The sequence below is a fragment of the Papio anubis genome, chromosome 19 (assembly GCF_008728515.1).
Source record: "Papio anubis isolate 15944 chromosome 19, Panubis1.0, whole genome shotgun sequence".
NCBI lineage: Eukaryota > Metazoa > Chordata > Mammalia > Primates > Cercopithecidae > Papio > Papio anubis.
In genome coordinates, this window is record NC_044994.1 from 4,630,526 (window position 1) to 4,654,497 (window position 23,972).

At 44.7% G+C, this 23,972-nt stretch overlaps 1 protein-coding gene across 7 annotated transcripts in view; it reads right to left on the reverse strand.

Annotated features, from left to right (window-relative positions):
• MTCL1 (microtubule crosslinking factor 1) overlaps positions 1–23,704 on the reverse strand; it is a 123,230-nt gene extending 99,526 nt beyond the window's left edge. For 2 of the 7 annotated variants that reach the window (XM_031658703.1, XM_031658705.1), the window contains exons 1-3: positions 23,321–23,704; positions 12,796–13,020; positions 10,953–11,111 (exon numbers count right to left, since the gene is read on the reverse strand). In XM_031658703.1, the coding sequence (XP_031514563.1) occupies positions 10,953–11,111; positions 12,796–13,020; positions 23,321–23,356 (420 nt within the window). In that variant the 5' untranslated portion in view covers positions 23,357–23,704. The other 5 variants (XM_031658702.1, XM_031658701.1, XM_009192396.4 and 2 more) reach the window with 4 other exon arrangements.
• Between the last annotated feature and the right edge of the window lie 268 nt (positions 23,705–23,972).

The following is a 23,972-nucleotide window of genomic DNA, read 5'->3' on the forward strand; positions in this document are numbered from 1 at the left end:
CTACTGAAAATACAAAAATTTAGCCAGGTGTGGTGGTGCGCACCTGTAATCCCAGCTACTCAGGAGACTGAGGCAGGAGAATCACTTGAACCTGGGTGGCAGAGGTTGCAGTGAGTTGAGATCATACCACTGCACTCCAGCCTGGGTGACAGGGTGGGACTCTGTCTCAAAAAAAAAAAATGTGTTTTTAAGAAGAGCAGTAGTTTCTATTTTTCCCATAGAACAGATAATGCTACAAATTTGATGTAGTTGACTGCCTAGTGAAAGTCTAAATTATTCAGAAATATGTGCTGTCTATATTTTAATTCTTATTATTATTTTTTTTCTTGAGATGAAGTCTCGCTCTTGCCCCCGAGGCTGGAGTGCTAGAATGCAATCTTGGCTCGCTGCAACCTCCGCCTCCCAGGTTCAAGTGATTCTCCTGCCTCAGTCTCCCGAGTAGCTGGGATTACAGACACCTGCTACCATGCCCGGCTAATTTTTGTATTTTTAGTAGAGACGGGGTTTCACCATGTTGGCCAGGCTGGTCTCAAACTCCTGACCTCAGGTGAGCTGCCTGCCTCGGCCTCCTAAAGTGTTGGGATTACAGGCGTGAGCCATCGCACCTAGCCTATTTTAATTATCATTATTATTTATTTTTATTTTTTTTTTTAGACAGAGTATCACTCTGTCGCCCAGGCTGGAGTGCAGTAGCACTATCTCAGCTCACTGCAAGCTCCGCCTCCTGGGTTAACACCATTCTCCTGCCTCAGCCTCCCTGTAGCTGGGACTACAGGCACCCGCCACCACGCCCGGCTAATTTTTTGTATTTTTAGTACAGACAGGGTTTCACCATGTTAGCCAGGATGGTTTTGATCTCCTGACCTCATGATCCACCCACCTCGGCCTCCCCAAAGTGCTGGGATTACAGGCGTGAGCCACCGCGCCTGGCCAATTATTTTTAAGAAAAGTGACTGAAGCACAGTGCCCGTTTCACAACAAGTCAGAGGTTCCATTCTAACATGAAGGTAAAATGTTGAAACGCCCTGCACATTATCAGAGATTCGCATTTTCCAAGAAAGGCTATCTTAGAGAAGGGCAGAAATAGATGGATCTTCAATCTCTTGGGAAGTCTGCACAGTAACAGGTTGCTCACATAGCATAGCTGTGTCCGATGCAGCCATCCCAAGGGTACCATAATCTGCCCTAAAAGGTCCCCCGGAGCCTGCAGTGCTGTGGGTGAGACTGCACAGGAAATAAAAAGAAGGCAGCTGTACGGCACACAGGGCACAAGCCGGTGTTGTCCAAGCCCAGCGAGGAGCCTGGCTGACGTTCAGGAAGTTGATGAACAGAAGCGGCTTCGCTTATCACTAACCAAACAGGGCAATTTCATGACTCACAGTCATTGTCAAAAAGCTTGACCTACAGTGGAATTACTGGCTTTTATTAACTATCCTGAGGTAATGATATAAAGAATCAGAAATTCCTCAGCAAGAGATTTTTAAATGATGTTTTGGCTCTTTCTCGAGGGAAAATAAAGATGATAAAAACTTCACCCATGGAACAAATATTTATCCAGCGTTTCATAAGGATGAGGCTGTGTAGAGACACACAGACATACTGAAAGCAAAGAGGTGAGTAGGCCAAAATGCCACTGAGGGACCAAAATGAGACTGGCATGGACTCTGTACCAAGAAAGCACTTTCAGGACATGCATAGCTAAGAGATCAAGGCTGGGTGGCTCTGGCAGAGATCAATGGAACACAGCAGAGAACCCAGAAATAGACCCAAACACATGTGCCCAACTGATTTTTGACAACAATGCAAAAGTAATTCAATGGAGGAAAGGTGGTCTTTTCAACAAACGGTGCCAGAGTAACCGGACGTTCACAGGCCAAAAAATGAAACTTGACCTAAGTCTCACACCATATACAAAAATTAATTCAAAATGGATCAAAGACATACATGTGCAATGTAAAACAATAAAACTTTCCGAAAAATACAGAAGAGAAAATATTCAGGACGTAGGGTTAGGCACAGAGCTCTTAAAATTGATACCATAAAAGGAATCATTCGTAAATTGGGCTTCATAAACTAAAAACTTTTGCCCTGAGAAAACCCTGTAAGAGGATGAGAAGATGAACTACAGAGTAAGAGAAAATATTTGCAAACCATATATCCAATGGAGGACTTGTATCTAAGACACACCAAGCTCAGTGGCTCACACCTAAAATCCCAACACTTGGGGAGGCCAAAGCAAGAGGATCACTTGAGTCCAGGAGTTTGAGACAGCCTGGGCAACACTGCGAGACCCCAGCTCTACAAAAGATTTTCTGCAGTCAGCTGGGTGCGGTGGCGTGTAACTGTAGTCCTAGTTACTCAGACGGCTGAGGCAGAGGATCCCCTGAGCCCAGGAGTTCAAGGTGGCAGTACACCACGATTATACCACTGTACTCCAATCTGGGTGACAGAGGGAGACCCTGTCTCTAAAAAATTTTTAATTAATTAATTTAATGTACAAAGAACTCTCAAAACTCAACCATGAGAAAAAAATATATAGCAGGCAGGCCTTACGCCCGTAATCCCAGCACTTTGGGAGGCTAGGGCAGGAGGATCCCTTGAGGCCAGGAGTTTGAGACCAGACTGAGCAAAATGGCAAAACCCTGTCTCTCCAAAAAATATGGAAATTAGCTGGGCACGGTGGCACTAGCCTGTAGTCCCAGCTACTCGGGGCCCGGGGTGGGGGTGAAAGGCGCTTAGGCGAGAGGACTGCTTGAGCCCGAGGAGGTCCAGGCTGCAGTGAGCTGTGATCACATCACTGGACTCCAGCCTGGGCGACAGCAAGACCTTGTCTCAAAAAACAGTACAATAAGCAAGCCATCCAGCTGGGTGTGGTGGCTCACACCTGTAATCCCAGCACTTTGGGAGGCCGAGGCGGGTGGATCACCTAAGGTCAGGAGTTTGAGACCAGCCTGTCCAACATGGTGAAACCCTTGTCTCTGCTAAAATAAAAAAAAATTAGCTGGGCATGGTGGCACATGCCTGTAAGCCCAGCTACTTGGGAGGCTGAGGCAGGAGAATCGCTTGAACCCCGGAGGTGGAGGTTGCAGTGAGCCGAGATCACACCACTGCACTCCAACCTGGGCGACAGAGCGAGACCCTGTCTCAGAGGAAAAAAAAAAAAAAAAAAGAATGGGCAACATAAGAAGGCCCCACATGAGACTAGCAGAAGTTTTAGAAAGAATACAGGTGATGAAAGGAAATACGATTTGACAAAATTTCACTATCAAACACTATTTGGAGTGAAAACTCTCCAGATTTCATGACAGATTTAATCAGACTGACGGTGAATGCTGAGCAAAATAAGAATAAATCTAGACAAAGTGGACAGAAACTATAGAATACCAAACACAAAAAGAAAAGCATAAGAGTCATCAGGAAGTAAAGACAGATTAGCTACAAAAATAAAAATTATGCTGACAGCAGACCTCTCTATAGCAAAATGAGCCAAAAGATAATAAAATATTATCTTCAAAGTGTTGGAATTCCATGCCCAACTAAATAGATTTCAAGACATTATGAAATGAAGGCATTTCAGGCAATACTGCTTACTGAAAAGAACCCCTGAAGGATGTATTAAAAGATCAGCAAGAAGGAAACCGAACTCAGAGGAGTAACACTCAAGAAGCAATGATAAGTAAACAAACTGGCAATTGAATTGACTGTAAATTAATCTAAACAAGCATTAGCTATTAAATAAGTTTTTAAAGGGTCATTTTAAAAAGATGAAACTAAAATGATATAAAACATATGAAAGACAAGATTTGATTAAAGTTGAAGCTTTCTAAGATGGTTGTATTCTTCAGGAGGAGAATACAGCTAATTATTAGTTTTAAACTTCAATTCAAACATGCATATTAAATATGTGAGTAATCATTAAAATAACAAAAATAGAATGTATAACTGCCCAACTAAGACACAGAATTAAAAACTCAAACAGAAGTCAAAGAAAGAAAGAAAGGGGAGAGGGAGGGAGGGAGGGGAGGGAAGGAAGGAAGGGAGGGAAGGAAGGAAGGAAGGAAGGAGAGAAAGAGAGAGAAAGAAAGAACAAGCAGGGAAAATAAAGAAATAAAATGCAATGATAGAAATAAACTCAAACCATCAGTAGCCACAATGCATATACATGGATTAAATTTATCAGTTTAAAAAAGAGTCTGGGATCGCATTTTTTAAAAATGTAGCTACATTCTGTTCACAAGACATACACAGAAAATATAATGACATAGAAAAATAGAAACTAAAGAAACCAAAGAAAAGCTATCCCAGGCGATGCAAAGGACATGAACAGACATTTCTCAATTGAAGACATACAAGTGGCCAAGAAACATGAAGAAATGCTCCACATCACTAATCATCAGAGAAATGCAAATTAAAACCACCATAAGATATCATCAAATACCAGTCAGAATGGCTGTTATTAAAACATCAAAAAACAGCAGATGTTGGCATGGATATGGAGGAAAAGGAACTCTTATACACTGTTAGTGGGAATGCAGATTAGTACAAGTCTATGGAAAACAGTACGGGGAATTCTCAAAGTAGTAAAAATAGACCCGGCAATCTCACTAATGTGCATCTACCCAAAATAAATCATTATATAAAAAAGACACCTACACTCATATGTTTATTAAAGCAATATTCACAATAGCAAAATCATGGAATCAACCTAAGTATCCATCAATAGACGATTAGATAAAAAAGTGTGGTATACATACACCATGGACTACTATGCAGCAATAAAAAAGAATGAAACCCTGTCTTTCGCAGCAACACGGATGGAGCTGGAGGCCATTATCCTAAGTCAAATAACTCAGACACAGAAAATCAAATACTGCATGTTCTCACAAGTGAGGGCTAAACAATGGGTAAACATAGATACAAAGATGTAAATAATAGACACTGGGTAGTCCTTAGGCGGGGAGAATGGGTGGGATGGTGGTGAGGGTTTAAACAAATTATCTACCGAGTACAATGTTCACTGTTTGGGTGGTGGGTGCACTAGAAGCCCAAACCTCACTATTGTCCAAGATACTCATGTAGCAAACCTGCACACATGCCTCCGAATCTAAAATTGAAAAGAATTTTTAAAAGAATTACCAAAACCCTGGGGTTCAGATCACCACCATCTCTCTCAAGGATTTACTGGAGAAGCCTCCTAACTTGCCTCCTCTTGTCTCCCCTTTTTATGGACTGAATGTTTATGCCCTCCCCCAAATTCATATGTGGAAGCCCTGACCCTCAGTTCTACAGAGGTGGGGCCTTGGCCCCATGATGGGGTTAATATCTTTATGAAAAGAGGAAGAAACACCAGAACATGTGCTTGTCGCTCGCTCTCTCTCTCTCCTCTCTTATTCTCACTCTTATGCTCTCTGCCATATGAAAACACAGCGCGAAGGCAGCTATCTGTAAGCAAGGAATAGGGCTCTCACCAGGAACCACACTGACTAGCATTTTGATTTTCGACTTCCCAGCCTCTAGAACTGGCAGAAACAAATGTCTGTTGTTTAAGGAAAAAAAAAACAAACAAACAGAAACAAAAGCTATCCCAAGCCAACACTATCCAAAAGAAATTTGGTATAGATGATGAAAGCAGATAAAAAAGACTTTACAGCAAAAAGCAATACATTAGAAGAAAGAGGTCATTACCAACTGATAAAGGGAATAACTCATCACGAGGAAGAGTCCTAAATCTGTTTTCACTTAAAAATTTGGCATCAAAATACATAAGGCAAAGTTTGACAAATTACAAGAATAAAATTAAAATGCATAATTATAATGGGACAAAAAGCTATAAAGGATATAGAAAATTTGTATACAGTGAACAAATGAGTTAACACATTTTCCCAAATTGCAACAATACACTAATGAACTATAAATCAATCTTATAACCACCATTAAAAAATTTTTTACCTGAATGGAAAATATCGGAGTGCACCCCAAATGACAAAGTTAAGCATTACTTTGTTAAACTTTTGTTTATAGTTGTATATTGAGTGATGATGCCCTTTTTGCTGTGGGTTACAATTGAAGTTTGAAGTCTTCAATCTAATAGAGATTTAAATCAAAGTCTGCACCCCAAAACACGTTCCTCTCAAGTACACAGGAATTATTACAAAATCTGATGATTTACTATGCACAAAAGAAGTCTCAACCAAACCCAGGGAATCCATGTCATTTTCTGAGCTTGAGAAAAGGCGGCCACAAGAAGCCGTCTCTTAGTTGGTTCCCTGGGACTCTTTTCAATAACCTGAGCTCACCGGAATGATCTAGAACATGTCTCTCATCCCTATAAGTGCTGGCTAACCTGGCTAGTTGTTATTTGTGTCTAGCATGTAATAGAACTCTAAAAATTGGGGGTAGAATAAAATATTGTTCAGTGAAAGAATTAGGGCAATCTAAGAAGTGGAAACTAAGCCAAGGTTAACCATTTTCTACTTTTTGAGAGACTCCGCTATAGGTAGAGTTGAATACTAGAAGAAATATATCAGGAAAAAAAAAAAAAGATGAAAATTGTTTGAGCTTTGGTACAAGCTGAGGGCATGTGGGTGCCTGGGGTCACAGACTCCAAGAGTGAACAGGCACAGGATGCCAGCGAGAAGCTGGCTAGTGGGAAGGGACAATTCTAGCCAGATCAGCCCTTTTTCATCAATAGAGAAAGTAACTTTTCAAAGACACACCTCTAGCAGTTCAAAAAGAATCAGAGTGCACAGTCCCCGTCATCCTTCTAAACCGCTCTTCCATTTCAGGCCAACATCTACAGCCCTGGAGTGGCAAACCCAACAGCGCGCCAGGGATGGGTCAGAGGGTAATAGGCTGCTGTGTCATGCGAAAGAGTTAGACAAGCCAAGACAGGTCTGTCTGTCTAAGCAGAGTGAGATGGTCAGAATTTTGGCATGCAGCGAGAAAAGGAAAGGACTAGAAATCGTGTATACATTCAACGTGCGTGGTCAGCCCACACTGTCAGCTCTCAAATACTCGTCTGAGGTGGGGGACTGGTAAAAGTATGGATAGGCTGGAGAAAGAAAAATCTTCTTTTTTTTTTTTTTGAGATGGAGTTTCGCTCTTGTTGCCCAAGTTGGAGTGCAATGGCATGATCTCGGCTCACTGCAACCTCGGCCTGCTGGGTACAAGCGATTCTCCTGCCTCAGCCTCCCAAGTAGCTGGGATTACAGGTGCGTGCCACCACGCCTGGTTAATTTTTGTATTTTTAGTAGAAACAGGATTTCATCATGTTAGCCAGGCTGGTCTCGAACTCCTGACCTCAGGTGATCCACCCACCTCAGCCTCCCAAAGTGCTGAGGTTAAAATTCACGTAACAGAAAACAAGCCATTTTCAAGGGCACAACTCAGTGGCATTTAGTACATTCACGGGTTGTGCAGCCACCACATCTATCTCGTTCTAAAACATTTTCATTACCCCAAAAGGAAACCGCCTGCCCATTACGCAGTTGGTTCCACTTCTCCCCTCTGCCCAGCCCCTAGAAACCACGAATCTGTTTTCCGTCTATATGAATTCATCTACTCTGGATATTTCTTATCAATGGAATCAAACAGTATGTCTGACTTCTGTTACTTAGCAGATTTTCAAGGTTCATTCATGTTCTATCAGGTATCAGTGAGAAAGAAATGTCCAAAGCCTGCAAAAGCCGAACCTACAGCACTGAGCAAGCAGCTGAAGAAGGGAGAAGAGGGTTAAGGGTAACACCATTGTCAGCCTTGGGGACTGAAAGGACTCAGGGACCGTTACACAAATAGGAGACAGAGAAGGTGCAGGGTGGCGCAAGGGGCGATGAGTTTCTTCTGGACAGAGTCTACAGTGCTAGGAAAAACTCATATTGGAGATGTCCACTAGGCAGCTGAGAACAGTCTAGAGCTTCAGAGAGAAGGGAGTGGTGGCTCCAGAGGAAAAAAAGCACGGAGATGCTGTCTCACAGACTCCTGAGGCCGAGGGGATACACACACACCTGCGACAACTGCTGCTGCTCAGACACACAACCCATGAACTGTCCTTGCCGTTTTCAGGAGGTCACACATCCGTTTACAAAACTCCAGGGGTGAACAACAAAAAGTGAGGCTCAGGATAGAAAAAATATTACCCTCACCCCAGAGCAAAGCTTAGCCTGTTTGTACTGGCTTTTACAAAAAGAACCCATTCTCATTTTCCAATAAATATTTCCTCCACCACCTTTGAACCTTGTATCACGAGATGCCATCGTTCTCTGCTTCCAGTTTAATCTACCAGCATCTAACCCTCCTGGGACTCCTGTCAGTTTTATGATTCATTTAGAAGTTTGGTGTAAATATACGGTCCCACCACGCTGAGTGCAATTCTGGAAGTAAAATACTTATTTCATCCTAATTGAACAATTCCTCTCAGTAATTCCAACCTACAAAGGGAGGGCTGATCCCTCTCCATTCTCTCCTCACATCCACCCTGAGCCAGCATCAGGCTCTCTGAAGATCTTTGTCTCACCCTGGCCTTGCTTTTGAATGTCAAGAGCAACAATAATCGTTTCTTCCTCCAAAGAGATGCCAAGTCCTACACAAATCCATTTAAATGTATGCAAAAGAATCTTCATCTACTTAAAATATAGATTTATATGTTTATATATTTATACACAAATATATACACATATAAAATTTTATAAAATATACTTCTATGGTTGACTCTTGAACAACGTATGTTTTACTGTGAAGGTCCACTTACACTCAAATCTTCTACCTATGCCACGCGAGACAGCACGACCAAACCCTCCTCTTCCTCCTCTACCTACTCAATGTGAAGACTATGAGCATGAAGACTTCTACGGTGGTCCATTTCCACTTAATGAACAATAAATATATTTTCTCTTCCTTCTGATTTTAACAATGTTTTCTTTTCTCTAGCTTTATTGTAAGAATACAGTACATAATACATACAACATACACAGTATGTGTTGATTGGCTATTTTATATCAGTAAGGCTTCCAGTCTACAGTAGGCTATTATTAGTTAAGTTTTGGGGCAGTCAAAAGCTATATACATTATTTTCTCTTTTTTTCTTCAAGAAACAGGGTCTTGCTGTGTTGCCCAAGCCGGCCTCAAAGTCCTGGGCACAAGCAATCCTCTCGCCTCTGCCTCCCTGGTCTCTAGGACTACAAGACATGCACAGATTTTCAACTGCACAGGAGGTGACCCCCATGCCTCCCAACCCCACGTTGTTCCAGAGTCAACTGTAAACTATTTTCTCTACCCTCTAACTGTTAAGGTCAGGCTCAAACTGAGAAAGGAAATTATTCCAGCAAACTTAGAACAAAGGAATGGGAGGGAAGTAAAGTACCAGCAACTGGTACTTTAATTGAGGCAGAGCTCCTCAGTTAGAGGACAAATTCCTGGAGTCCTGGGGGCAGATACAAGTGTAAGTTAAGGGGTGAGGGTTACCTGTGATGAAAGCAAGCTCCCAGAAGCTAACCTCTTCCTCTGGGAGGCCACCTCATCTCCCAGGCACACTCTGATCACACAGCTCTATGCTCTGCTCCCTCATTCATTCCTCCACCCAGCATGTTCCAGGCATGAGGGCCCCACAGTAAGCCAGACAGACAAAGCCCCTGTCCCTGCCCCACAGAGCTTGTGATCCGAAGGGGCACCAGTAAAGGAGGGCAGGGATGAAAGACAGAGAAAGAAAACACAGCATTGTCAGATAAGTGGTGACAATAGACAAATGATGTCCCAGAATACATCTGTCAGATGGGAAGGTGAACAGGGCTGGCCAGGGTGGAGATGGGGACAAATTTCACCAGTGTTGAGGGCAGGGGCTGAGTGAATCTCAGGACCCGAAAGAGATAAGGGAATGAGCCACAGGTGAGTGCCTGGAGAAAGAACCTTCCCTGAGGATATGCGTGCGAAGAGCAGGGAGGCCTAGGCAGCTGTGAGCAGAGGGGTGGGGGCAGAAGCAGAGAGGGGCACGCCTGCTACTTTGCTGTGATTTGTTTATTATCTATGCACCTGATTGAAATGGAGGCGCCCTGAGAGCAGGACTTGCACCACACACGCACAACTCCACCCAGAGCCTTTTGGGCCAGAACCAGGTGCGGCGGATGGGAGGGAGCATGGATAGGGAAGAACCGTGTGAATCAGGAAACTTTTCCAAAGGAAAAATGAGCCGCTAAGCAAGGCTGTTGGCAGGTGCAGGTAACGTGCCAGAATTCACTGTAAGCTTAAAGCCTTCGCCAAAGGCTTTTAATTTCAACACATGCAGGACATTTTCCAAGAAAACACTCTGCTTTAATCTTATAATGGAAGTCAATAACAAAACAGGATTCGCATTGCTGTATGCACATGAGAAAAAAAAATTCATTTTCCAGACTACTTTGCTAGAAAAATCACTCCCTAAACTTTAAAAATGTCTATATTTAACTCATTTTAGCTACATAGGTGGCATACATACATTGTCTGTTTACACAGCTTTCATAGACAACCATAACATACTTTCCAGTTCACTGGAGAAGACTCTGGGGAAAAAAGCTCCTTCTTAATTCTGTATTCTAGCAATAGCAGCCTCCACTTGGACACATCAAAGGAATTAATGGTCAGCTCATCTGAGTGATAATTACAAAAACTAGCTTTAGACCAGGCCCCAATAAGCCTTTTCTATAAAGGGCCAGATAGTAAATATTTTAGGCTTTGCAAGCATCACACAGTATTGAATCTATAGCCTTCTTTACTTTTGGGGGCTTTCTTTCCTGCGAGTTTTGCTTGTTTGCTTGTTTGTTTACCATGCTAGGAAAAAAATGTAAAAACAACCTAACTTCTGAGCCAAACAGGCCACGGTTTGCCAACGCCGGCTTTCGACCACAACGAGAAGGGGGCACGTGGAGTTCCAAGCTCCTCCTTATTAAATCCAAAGGGGCAGGAGCCCCACGGTTCTGGATTACCTCTTTCAGTCTCTCCAGCTCATTCTGGAGGGCCTGTTTGGATATTTCCACTTCAATCATCTGCTGTCGGAGAGTTTCGTTTTCATCCTCAGCTTTAGCGCGCTTTTCCTCCACCGTCTTCAGTTCGTGGTGCAATCTGACAGATACATCTTTGGCTACCTGCATCGACCCACAGAGATCATTATCAGGATATGAGGCTTTGTGTGTGCTAAGCGTACTATCAGACAACGTCAGAGGCAAAATCATTAATATGATATTGCACCACATAGCAAAGACCCTAGCGGTACATAACCGAACTATTTTTAAAAGGAGGAGGAGATTCGTTTAAAAATGAAATCAACATCTGGACTAAAAGGCCCTCCGGCTGGTCTGATAGTGGTGCATTATCAGAACGTGCTAACATTACTGTCACTAAAGTTGGTATACAACCCCCTCAACTGCTAAAGTTAAATGGCTTTAAAATAAATAGTTTTTAAAGCCCACTTTGGATAACCCTCCTCCCCCATAGATGGTCACCACGAATGCCAATTCTGCCCAGGCTCACAGGCTTTAAGCGAGAAATTTAAATAATAGTAAACAAATAAACATTTCTATACACTAAAGTAATACCGAACCCACCTGCTAACAAAACAAATAAGTTGCCTGTAATCCCAGCACTTTGGGAGGCAAAGAAAGGAGGATCACTTGAGGTCAGGAGTTTGAGCCCAGCCTGGGAACCACAGTGAGACCCTGTCTCTAAAAAAATTATAAAAATAAAAAATAATCCAGGCATGGTGGTGCCTATAGTCCCAGCTACTCAGGAGGTGAAGATGGGAGGGTCACTTGAGCCCAGGGAGTTTGAGGTAACAGTGAGCTATGATGGTGCCTCTGCACTCCAGCCTGAGTGACAGAGCAAGATCCTGTGTCTAAAATAATAAAAAAAAAATGCTGCATGCTTAAGATGTTCAATGTAGTCAAGTTTTAAATTTTGTACTGTGGCTCTGGTATGGTAAACCATTTGAATGAGCAAAGCAGTTAAACATGTTTACTTTCTAAAAGCAAATGAGGAAAGAGGCCTTGTAAGAGAAATATAAATCACCCTTTATTACACTGAATGACATTTTGTTAGTGGTTTATAACTTTGGTAGAATTACAGAGGTTCTTTTCCTGTTATCACACTGAAAGGCTAGATGAGATTTCACAAGTACTCTGGTAATAAAGAGAACAGTATGCATAATTCATCTCTAGATAAATGATTTGATAATCAGGTCATGAGGGCCTCACTGCCCACGGAGAGACAATGGCATAAAGTCTGGGATTTCTTCCCATTATTCCCACTTCTCCCAGTGGTTCTCAAAGACACCTTAGACAATTTGTGATGATTTCTCCTGGCGTTAGATCCTCACTACACAAGTCTCGCTTGGGTTATGGGAATGTCAGGATTTCTGCATCCTAGAAACCTAAATAACAATAAAAAATGTGAAGTGATATGGTCAACTTTTACGAGTGGCCTTTGACTACACTGATAATAGAGTTTTTTTTAAATAGATTTTTTTTTTAAATTTCATATCTTTCAGAGTTTCTGCAGAATTTCTATCCAATTGTCAGACCCATTGGCATGTATTAATTCTTTGTTATCGCAGATTATTATCATTTTTCTAAAGTTAACATCATGACAAATTTAAATCTTGGGCTGTCAAAGTCACACAACTACACACACTCTATAAGCCATAAAGCAAACCAAGACTGTTTCTGCTGCAATCTGTAGAGACAGACACAAGCAGGGAAAAAACACCAGGGCAATGTGCACGTGGCCAGCCAGTCCTGCAGCCTCGGGGGTGCACGCACCACCCCTCTCACTCACCTTCAAGTCCTGCTCCAGGCTTCGAATAAGCTCGCCATCCACCTGACCTGTCTCAGCCACTTTCAGGCTTTTCTGCTCAGCTTTCCGAAGACGGTACTGCAGGATTCGGCAGTTTTTATTAGCACGGTCCAGTTCTCGCCGAAGTTCCTGCAGCTGGTAAACATCTTCCTCTAAATAACTGTCTCTCATCTCTTCCATCTCAGCACGGAGTTCATCTAACTCATCCTATGCAAACCAGACAGAGAAGATTTATGAGCCAAGTACATCAAAAAAGGATGGTGTGTCTCTCCGTCATCCCCGCTCCTCAATACTAAATATCGAAAACCTGCATGCTTACCCATCAGCTCATGGCCACGCCTGTGTGATAGGCAGCAGAACCTCTGGAAATTTGCACGAGATAATAGAACTGAGTATCTGTTCAAATCTTACGTAACCAGAAGCTAATAAACTGGATTATTCACTGTGGCCTCTCAGAACTTATCCCACTCCCAACATCTCCGTACATAATCAAATCAAATCAACTCTGCAGATAATCGAACCTTTCGATTCAAACCAAACATTGACCTAAGCCTTTATCTCTAAGGCATAATCTAGGTACTAAGATGAATCATAGGGACCCTGCCTTCAAAGAACATACACTTCAGTAGGATAACAACTGCTAATTGCCCTGGAACTGTAACATACCTGCAAAAAAAAACATTCCACAAGACGCATCTCAGCATCGACTAAGCGACTCTATCCACAAATGAGACATTTTCCATTATTTTAAATACACACTGGGTATGTTTTTTCCCATTCACCCATCCTGTATTTCCCACACCTCCACTCTTTGCTGTCCACAGGAATGTACCGTGAATACAGGAGAACCCAAGGAGTCATTCCTGGCTCTCCCTTCCCTCCCATTTTGCAGCCAAGCCCTCAGCCAGAGCTGTGCCCCTTCTGGACGGATCACCCTGGTCCAGGCCTCCATCCCTGGGGGAGGGGAGCCACACACAGATGTAAGTGGAGACACACAGGTGCCCACTGCCCAGCTGGCCCTTTAATCCTCCTATAGTCTGTCCCCCACCCAGCAGAGTGATCCTTTTATAGTGCAAATCAGACCACCTCACTCCCTTCTCAAACCCTCCAGGGGCTTCCTTCTTTCCAGGCCTCCTAGGGCCTCCTGGCCACACTCCCTCCCTGCCCACGACTAGCCTTGCAGGGTCTGAGACTGCTCGCACCTTTGCTTCTTCAGGCCTCAAGACCTTACCTACTATTCCCACTTCTGAAAACACTCCCCACTCCGGATCTCTGCAGAGTTCATTCCATCATATAACCTGAGGTCATGCAAAGCCTCCCCTGACCACCCTCATCAGCCCCCAAGTCTCTAGTCTCTTGCTGGCTCTATTTCCTTCCCACCTCTGAGTGCCATCTAATAGTATTGGTATTTTTTCCTACTTACTGTCTGTCACCTACACTAACAAGGTAAGCTTCAGAGGGGAGCAAGCTTGTCTGTCTTGCTTCTCTCTGCATCCAGAGCAGCATGGAGCACACGGTAGGCCCTCAATAAATATTGCTGAATGAACACACAGGTGCGCCAGTGAACACTTACAAACACCAAGTCAGAAAGCCAACTAACATCAGACACAACTGCATGCTCGCTTTGTTCCAGTCTTGCAGCCCAATGATGAAAGCTTCTTCCCAAACCTACAGATGTAGCTGCAGGTATGAGATACTCACGCTACTGAAGTGTTACACAAGATTTAAAGGAGGAACACTTTGGAAGGAGGAAGATTAAGAAAACACTCTAGGGGTTTTCTTGACTGGTTTCATAATTGATGTTTTAGATGCCTCCAGAATAGCATGCACTCAGTTATTCCCATTTACTTTATTCAATTAATATTAAGGTTCAAGAAAAAAAAGTATCGCCTACACTTAGACACCCTAATTGTCCATTCTTGTCCTGCTATTTAGTTTGTTCCTGGATTCTTACCACTCATGCTAATCCTGTATTTATTCTTAAAACCAGGAATTGACTAACAATATAAAACAACGTGCCCAACATCTGAGCCTCAGACAAAAAAAAAAAAGAACAAAAAGAAATCTCCTGAAGATGTGTCTATCCTAGGTAAGATTAAGTACAAGAAACACAACAAATAAAATTGGGAATCCTTATGGAAAAATAAGAGTCGGCACAAAATGGGGTGACGAAGATGCTTCAGTCAATCTTAGCTATACACAATGGTCGACTGGATAGGGCACAGATATGGCAACTCATCCCCCAATCCAGCCTGTAGGTTCTCTCCACTCTGCCTACACTATCCCATCAAGAGAATGAGCTACTCACTTGACCAGGACTCAACTGGAGCCTGTTTCAATAGGCTACCAAGGAGAACAGATGTTAAAGAAGAAAGCTTCACCAACTTCCCAGTAGTCAAATGCATAAAATGTTCTTCTTCTTGGCTCCTAAATGTTCCTACAGAATTTCTATACCAATGATGAAAATATTAAAAATATAAGATGTCCTAATGTGTCTTAAGAAAGATCAATCTTAACACTGAAAATGTTGTGAACTCTAACCGAGTTTAATTTCTTTTTTCCTCCGTGGAAATCTCTCCTGGTAAATCCTGGTCCTTGTGGTAAGATCTGCTGGAACTGGAAGTTATTGAACTGAGCACAGGAGCTGATCAGCTGAACACACATAAACAGAATGGGTGGTCTGGGCTCTTCAGGGGACCAGAGAACACAGCTCTTTCAGGACAGTGCTTGCCAACCTTCCAGAAATCTTCCACAAAGAGGAGGCTGTTACTGACGCCTGATCACTGAGGCTTTGATGACGCCCTACGGGAGCTGTACCCCTACATTACCCACTCCTAGAGGAGGTCAACTGCAGACTGAACGCTTTAAAATGAGCCTTGTGGTTGTCACTCTTTCAATAGAGTGGGAAGTTAGTTCTGAATCTTCAAAAATCAACATCAAGTTTGATTCACACCCCATCCATGAAGCTAATGGATCAGACTTTAAGAACCTAATAGCAATGCTTGTTTCTGAGTAAAGAGGTAATTGTTTCCCTGAATCATTAATACAAATCGGTTCAATACAAGCAATAATCACTAAATGTTCAACACTAAGTCAATATATGTATATGTATATCCCTACATACAAATATACAGTGACTGTGGCCATTCTGTTCATGAGAAGAATGGTTTGTGGTTGCTTTTCCTTCCAGAAAGCCTTCCAGAGTCATTAATGCCTGGGATTATCTTAACTCAGACAAATGTTTTTAAAATGCAATATAGCCCTAAGATGCAAGATACAGCTTCCAGGTATAAAACCTCTCTAGCTTTCAGACTTTGCAATAGGAGAACCCACATCCACCCTAATGTTAAATGCTACATTTTCATACATATGTTACAGGTGATGAAAACTGTTCAAGGGCTAGATGCAACCACGCCTCCACATCATTGAGCAGGCCAGATGTAAATAGCAATATTTTTTGGCACAAATATCACCAACATTAGTTGTACTGAAAAGAAAATTAGGGGCCGGGCGCGGTGGCTCACACCTGTAATCCCAGCACTTTGGGAAGCCGAGGCAGGCGGATCACGAGGTCAGGAGATGGAGGCCATACTGGCTAACACGGTGAAACCCCATCTCTACTAAAAATACAAAAAATTAGCCAGGCGTGGTGGGGGGCACCTATAGTCCCAGCTACCCGGGAGGCTAAGGCAGGAGAACGGCGTGAACCTAGGAGATAGAGCTTGCAGTGAGCAGAGATGGCACCACTGCACTCCAGCCTGGGTGACAGAGTGAGACTTTGTCTCAAAAAAAATAAAGAAAAGAAAAAAGAAAATTAGGGAGAGACCATATGATATGGTTCCCCATACCATATGGATCCCCACTCAAATCTCATCTTGAGCTACAGCTCCCATAATCCTCATGTGTCATGGGAGGGGCCCAGTGGGAGGGTAACTGAACCATGGGGGCGGGTTATTCCTGTGCTGTTCTCGTGATAGTGAGTAAGTCTCAAAAGAGATCTGCTGGTTTTATAAAGGGCAGTTCCCCTGCACGGTTCTTACGGGCCTCCATGTAATATGTGTCTATGCTCCTCCTTTGCCTTCCACCATGATTGTGAGGCCTCCCCAGCCATGTGGAACTGTGAGTCCATTAAACCCTTTTATCTTTATAATAATTACCCAGTCTAGTGTTTCACAGAAGTATAAAAATGGACTAATGCACCATAACTGCATGTATTTAAATAACTGCTCTTATAATTCATATTTTATCTAAATTTACAGAACAGGCGTCGTTTATTAAGCACCTCACCCTCATTACCAACCCTACAACAACCCTGTCAGGAACATATTACACAGTTTCTAGACAAAAAAACAAAACCGAGGCTAGTTACATGTGTCCAAAGCTTCACATCTAGTAAACGGAAGCCACACTGCAAACCCGGGCCTGTCTGTTTTCAAACACACACTCTTTCAAGTAAATACTATAAATTATTTGCTTCAACCTGGATGAATGAAACAATAACAGACCTTCAATTGTACTTTTAAAAGCCGATCATCAGTGTAAACCAATAAAAGCAGCCTAACATTTACAGCTCGACAAGTGACAACACACAAGCATATCCATTAGAGCAACTGGCTCTTAGGAACACACTGCAATGTGTGGCAAAGATATCCATGCCTCTTCCCTCCTTTTTTTAAAGAGACAGGGTCTTACTCTGTGACCCAACCTGGAGCACAGTGGTGCAACCATGGCTCACTGCCAGCCACCTTGAGCTCCTGGGCTCAAGTGATCTTCCTGCCTCAGCCTCCTGAGTAGCTGGGATTACAAGCACATGCCACCATGCCTGGCTAATACTCCCATCTTTAAAATGAGGAAACTGAGATTCTATAAGTATAAATGGCTTTCTACCACTGGTCTGTTGCAGAGATAGGACCAGGGCCAGTATTTCAACTCTTCCCAGAGAGCCTAGAAAAAAGTAATTTTCAGGTTCAATGAAAAGCAGTTAAACAGAAGCAAATTATAAACCATGTAAGCTGGCAGCAGCCATCTGAAAAGCAAAAACTATGATTATTGGAATTAGGGTCATGATGGATAGCGATTTTCAAACTAACATTACATTAATTTTCTTACAGCATGCTCCAATGTAGAAAACTGTATTGCAGAACCTTAATGACATCTGCCTACTAAAAGTTTACGTACACCAAATCTAGCAGAGCATATGATGTTTCTGACAGGCGTAACTTAAAAGATAGTAAATAAAATTGGAAAATTGCTATTGTCTTTTTATACACGGAAATAAGAAAAAAAAACTGTCCTTAATAGTTTTTTACCGAATTAACACCAAGTCTAGAGGATACTTAAGTGTTAGATCATTATCTCATTGAAAAGCTAGTTTTAATTAAGTATCTTTTTTAAGTTTTGTATATAAAACGAAATCTTGAAGTACTGTGAAGTCCGGTCAACTATTCCCCTTTGCCTGTGGCTGACAAATCAAGCCTTATCATGTATCTCAAATTAGAGGAATAATGAGGTACCACGTGTGCACTAGAGTAAACCAAGATTAAAATTACATGTTTCGATGAAAACCTCTAACAGGATAGTTATTCATAAATATATAATAAAAACCGAATCCATGTTTCTTAGTAAAGTGATGAAAACTCTTAATCATGTTAATAACTATATGAAAATCTGAATCTCTTTTAAATACCCAAAATCAGTAACTATCTCTATTTTAGCACCTCCTCTTTAAATAGACCCAGTTTGGATGGTAGAAGCAGTCATCTGGCTACCGCTGCAATAATTCTATCTTCTGGGCAGACAGAAACTACTGTCTTTTGTAACATACGAATAATCCACCTCACTTCCCTCTGGACAAGGGAAATGTTCTCCTCCAAGAGTTCCAGCTGTCACTAAGGAGGTGCAGGGCCACTCCCACTGTCTACCAGGTGATGGTCCAGCCAGCAGCTGGTGGCCACAGCTCTCGCCTACATTAGCTGCCACTGAAAATGATCACAGCCGCTCTCTTTCACTGGCTGAATACACAGCGGGTATGGACAGCGAATATCGGGAAAGAATGGGGAATACTGTCCATGTTAACCCTTCCAAAAGAGAAAGGAGTAGGAGGCAGGGAGCAAGGAGGTGCTGAGACACGTCAGCAGCAGAGCACCGCCTGCGCTCCTCTCCAAGTGCCCCTCCATCCCCAGGCCACACTGAGCCCAGGCACCTGGGCAGCCCGGCAGCCAAATGTCACTAACCAGGTCAGGGCTTGAAACTCAAAAGGCTAACTCCAATGAGAAGCAGGATGGTAAGCTTGGATCAGCAGTGAGACACTGCAACCCATAAAACTAAAGCTCAACCTCTCCCTTAGGAAATCACATTCCTCTCCAAGAAGCCAATTTTATCTGCCCTTATATCTAGCACCAACTTGTTTTCTTTTAACAAAAAACAATTCCTATGAAATAACTGAGAAAGCAAAGCAAAAAGAAACAGCTCTTCCCACCCCAATCCTCACCCACCCTGTGGAGGTTAGCATGGCAAGAGGACACTCTTTGGGGGTGGGGGAGGTGTGAGGTTATGGCCACTAAAAGCATTTTCAAAATAGGCTAGTAAATGCCAACTGATTAAGTCCTCCTGAAAAGCCTGCGGAAACAGAGAACATAATTAATATGTTGACAATGAGCATTCCGGCTTGTCTGATTGTCTCAGAGCACTCGAGCAAAACACAGGCCTGGCAGCCTGGCAGGGAAGGAACACACCAGCACTCTACCCAAGTCCTCGACATTAAGAAAGTGCCTGGGTTTTATGAGAAGCCCAGGCCTTTGGGTAACTCAACTGAAGCGCTCACTTGAATTTCAGAATACTTCCAAATGTATTTGAGTTTATCAGAGGTCAAAGGACAACAAGAGTGCTTTTCTGTCTGTGTTTTCACACGAAAGCCAGCTACGTGGATTGATTTTGCATTTTTCACCTAGTCACCCAGGCACCATTTGATGAAGGTGGAGAAGGAACAGAAAGCAGAGTCAGAGATGATGAAATTGTGCTCTGTTACAGCACAACAGAAGGTGTCCACTTCTCTGTTGACACTGGCTATTTAAAAAAATACAGGCCAGGCCGGGCGCGGTGGCTCATGCCTGCAATCCCAGCACTTTGGGAAGCCAAAGCAGGTGGATCACCTGAGGTCACCAGTTCAAGACCAGCCTGGCCAACATGGTGAAACCCTGTCTCTACTAAAAATTCAAAAATTAGCCAAGCATGGTGGCAGGCACTTGTAATCCTAGCTACTCAGGAGGCTGAGGCAGGAGAACTGCTTAAACCTCGGAGGCGGAGGGTACAGTGAGCTGAGATCACGCCACTGCACTCCAGCCTGGGCGACACGGCAAGACTCCGTCTCAAAAACAATAAATAAAATAAAATTAAAAAATACAGCAGCCTGGCTAAAAGCCAAGATAATTCCACTTAAATGTCCTGATCCATAGGACATCCTCCTAAGGTTTTGCTGGACTTATTTTTCTGCTGAATTGGGCTTTGGTCATTCTAGTTCAGAAACTGCGACAGTCTTGTACAATGATGACAGCACTTACTTGGAATCCTCCAGAATACAGCAACATAAAATCTGTGGGCCAAGCCTCTTGTCAGATACAATGGAATAGATGGATGCTGTATCTAATCCTGAGAGTTAGTTCTGTGCAGCTCCCTAACAAAGCAGCAGGTCAAGGATGTACTTTTATCTACCCTCTTTAAAAAGTACCCCTACGGAGCACAGAGGCTCAAACTTGTAATCCTAGCACTTTAGGACGGCAAGGAGGGAGGATCACTTGAAGCCAGGAGTTCAAGACAAGCCTAGACAACATAGCCAGACCCTGTCTCTATAAAAAATTTAAAAAGCCCAGCTTGGTGGTGTGTACCTGTGGTCCCAGCTACTTAGCAGGATGAAGCTGGAGGATCACTTGAGCCCATAGTTTCAAGGTTGCAATAAGCTATGATCATGCCACTGCACTCCAGCCTGGGCCACAGAGCAAGACTCTGTCTCTTTAGAAAAAAGAAAAGAAAAAAACCAGAAAAAAGTACCCCTGAAAACAACAAAAAGAGAAGTTTTGATTTATAAGGGGCACACGCTAACCACCACTGCAAAGGCAAAGGCATGACTACTGCCTCTGCCCCATGAGGTCCCTGAAGCTCTGGATCCAATTTTGCACATGTGGGCAGGCTCCATGACCTGTAGAAAAAAAGTCCATTCGGATCCTTGCGTTTCTTTCCCGAACTGAACTATTGTCATTTAAGCTTCTGAGTGACCAAGTGAGCACCTCACATGCATACACGTAATCATCTGGTTTGCTAGCCTCCTTCAGAACCCTCTTCTCTCCCCTGCTGCCAGAGGAAGGGTGGGGAAGTGGGCTCAGGCAGAGTAAATGGATGCAAGTGACACCTCCTCCCCAGTAAATGGCAACTGAACAGTCCTCACAACTGAAACACTGGCAGTGGGATTTATGTGGCCATTCGTACACAGGCTAGTGGAGAGACGGGCATGACGGCCCTCTCACCTGAAAAGAAAACAGAGAGCCCCTAGAAAAGCTCACCACAAGGAACATTTTGAGCTATGAAAACAACTCAGAAGCAGTGTGCTCAGAGGAAAGCAGCCTCGCTGGAAATAGGGCTGCATCCCGGTGCAGTAAAATGGGCAGAGGCGCTGGGGAAACACAGGTGCCACCACTTACTCGTTGCATGACCTTGGCCACGTCATTTCTGTTTTAGGTTCTCAGCATCTCCGTCTGTGAAATAGTAGTTATGACCATGATACCACCACCACCACACTATGTTATTGGGAAGATCCACTGAAATACCAAATATACTATATGAGACTCCAGGCTCAGACACATTTCATTCATTGCGAAAAAATAAAGCAAATAACCAGTTGAACCAAGAATGAACTTCAAAATGATGGATAGCCTACCTTAAGATCAAAGGTATAATGAGAAACTTCTTTAAAGAAATACAATTTTCCCTTGCATACCAGTCACTTGGATAAACACCATTCAATCAGAAAGTAAGTCAGGGGTTATGCTAAGAGCCCAGGATACAGAAACAAGATTATCTTTGTCACCCTCAGGGAGCTTACATTTGTTGGAGATTTACAAAACAGCTGCTTTCATGATGGAGTCACCCGCAACATAGTTGCCTTTGAACTTCACTCCGTTGTCTATTACCTAAGAGTAAGTGACAAAAGCAAACATACTATCTGAGACATCTTGCCGTAAGTCCCAATCTTTATTTTGTCACCTCTTTCTCTGCCTCACTGTTACTTCTTGCACAAAGTAAAATAACTACATGGCTCAGCTGGTTGGAGCAGCTCCATAAGAAATTTAGGCTTGGGACCACTCAGCAGTGTTAACGTGCTCTGATTGTGAACTGCAGACTTCACCACCGTTCACCTTAAAACCCAGTCCTCAATCCCATTAGCCAAAAACTGGCCCGTATTGGTTAGGCTCATCATTTGCTGAGAAAACAGCTCAAATCACATAACCCCCTGAAGACGCAGGGCCACACCCCTGGGTTTGAAGGCTGCTCACTAAGACTTAACAGATACACAGATTTATACCACTGGAGTTGTTTACGAACCTGAAGATTACAATAAATAAAACAGTTGCTATCAGTACAACTCCCCTTATTTTCTCTCAAGTCACCTGGATCGTCCTGACCCCGGGAACCCCGTCTGCAGCGTCAGCCCCCCTCCGTGGAGAAAAGATGGAGCCGGATTAAGCACCCAGTGCTAAGGCGACTAAGAGGCCACTGCCCGCAGGCCCTGCCGGAAAATACTCAGAGAGTGCAGCAGGCGCCGCGATTCCTTAGAAAGTGCTGGCGTGGCCTCTCCTGACACAGAAAGCCGGCTCCTGGATGCTTACAAAGGACTGGCCCGCGCAACACTGTTGCTCCTCAACCCGGGCCACACTCCAGGGACCACTACTGAGCTTCAGCTTGGTCACCGAAAACGGCGCGGCCCCCTCTACCCGGGATGTCGGAGCCCAGGAGACCCCGAGGGCCCCCAGCTCTTTCTGTTATTGCAGAAGGGGCGGGCGGGTCCGCAGCTGGGGCCCCCCAGTGGCATTGTCCTGAACCGCCACGCCTGCACGTGGCCCGGCTAGAGCTCCCTGGCGAAGGATCACCTGTTCCCACAAGTGAGGCTGGCACGTTCTGAGCGGGGACGGGGGTGTCGGCTGATGTCCCCAAAACGATTACAGCCTCCTAGGCCCCAACAGGTCAACAAAAGTAAAAGTGTCAGCGAAGAGAGGCAAGAGTTCTAGACGCGAGAATAGCGAAGTGGGTTGCGAACTGGCGGAGACCCCCAGGTCTTGCTGCTCCTTCCAGAAGTTTAGCCTTAAGTTCCCAATGCCTGACAATGCGGGGGCAGGACCGTGGAGGGCAGGAGGGAGAAGGCGCTGGACAGGCCCAGGAAGGCGGGGTTGGCGGGTCCCGGCCGCAGCCAGGCCCTCCGGGGGCGCCCCGGGACTCCTGCGGCCGAGGCGCGGCTCACCTTGAGATAGTCGTTCTCCGAGCGCAGCTCCTCCATCTCCCGCAGCAGCTCCTCTTCCTCCGCCGCTGGCACGAGCCGAGGCTGCTCGCCAAGGCTGGGCTCCTTGGGGGTCCCGGGGACTGGTCGCTCCGGCGGCGCGCGACCCCGGGCATCCTCCGCCGCGCCGGGCCCCGCGAAACCCCCGGAAACCCCGCCCGGGATGCTCCGGCCCCCGGGACAGAGGGGCGCGGCGAGGAGCGCTGGGGGCTCGGGGCTGCCCGGCGGCGCTCCTCGGGCTGCGGGGCTCGGCGTCGGCGCTCCTCTGGGGGGTTCTCGGTCGCTGGAGCCCGTGCCAGATTCGGCGTCGCTGCTGGCGGCAGGGAGCAGGCGCTGCTCGTCGGACAGGGGTTCGGAGGGGCAGTCGGAGAGGTCGGAGCTGCTGTCCGTGTGGCTGATGCGCGAGCAGCGGACCGGAGACCCGGCCACCGAGGTCACCGCGAGGGTCACGGCAGGGATCCGAGCGGCCGGGGTCGGGGGGACGATGGTGCGGGCGGGTGGCGCCCGGGAGCCGCGCTTGGCTTTGCGGCCCTTGGCAGCGGCGGGCGGCGGCTCGGCTCCGGGAGGCTTCCCAGCCCGGGACAGCGGCTCCGCGGGCGCCACGCGCGCCGCCCTC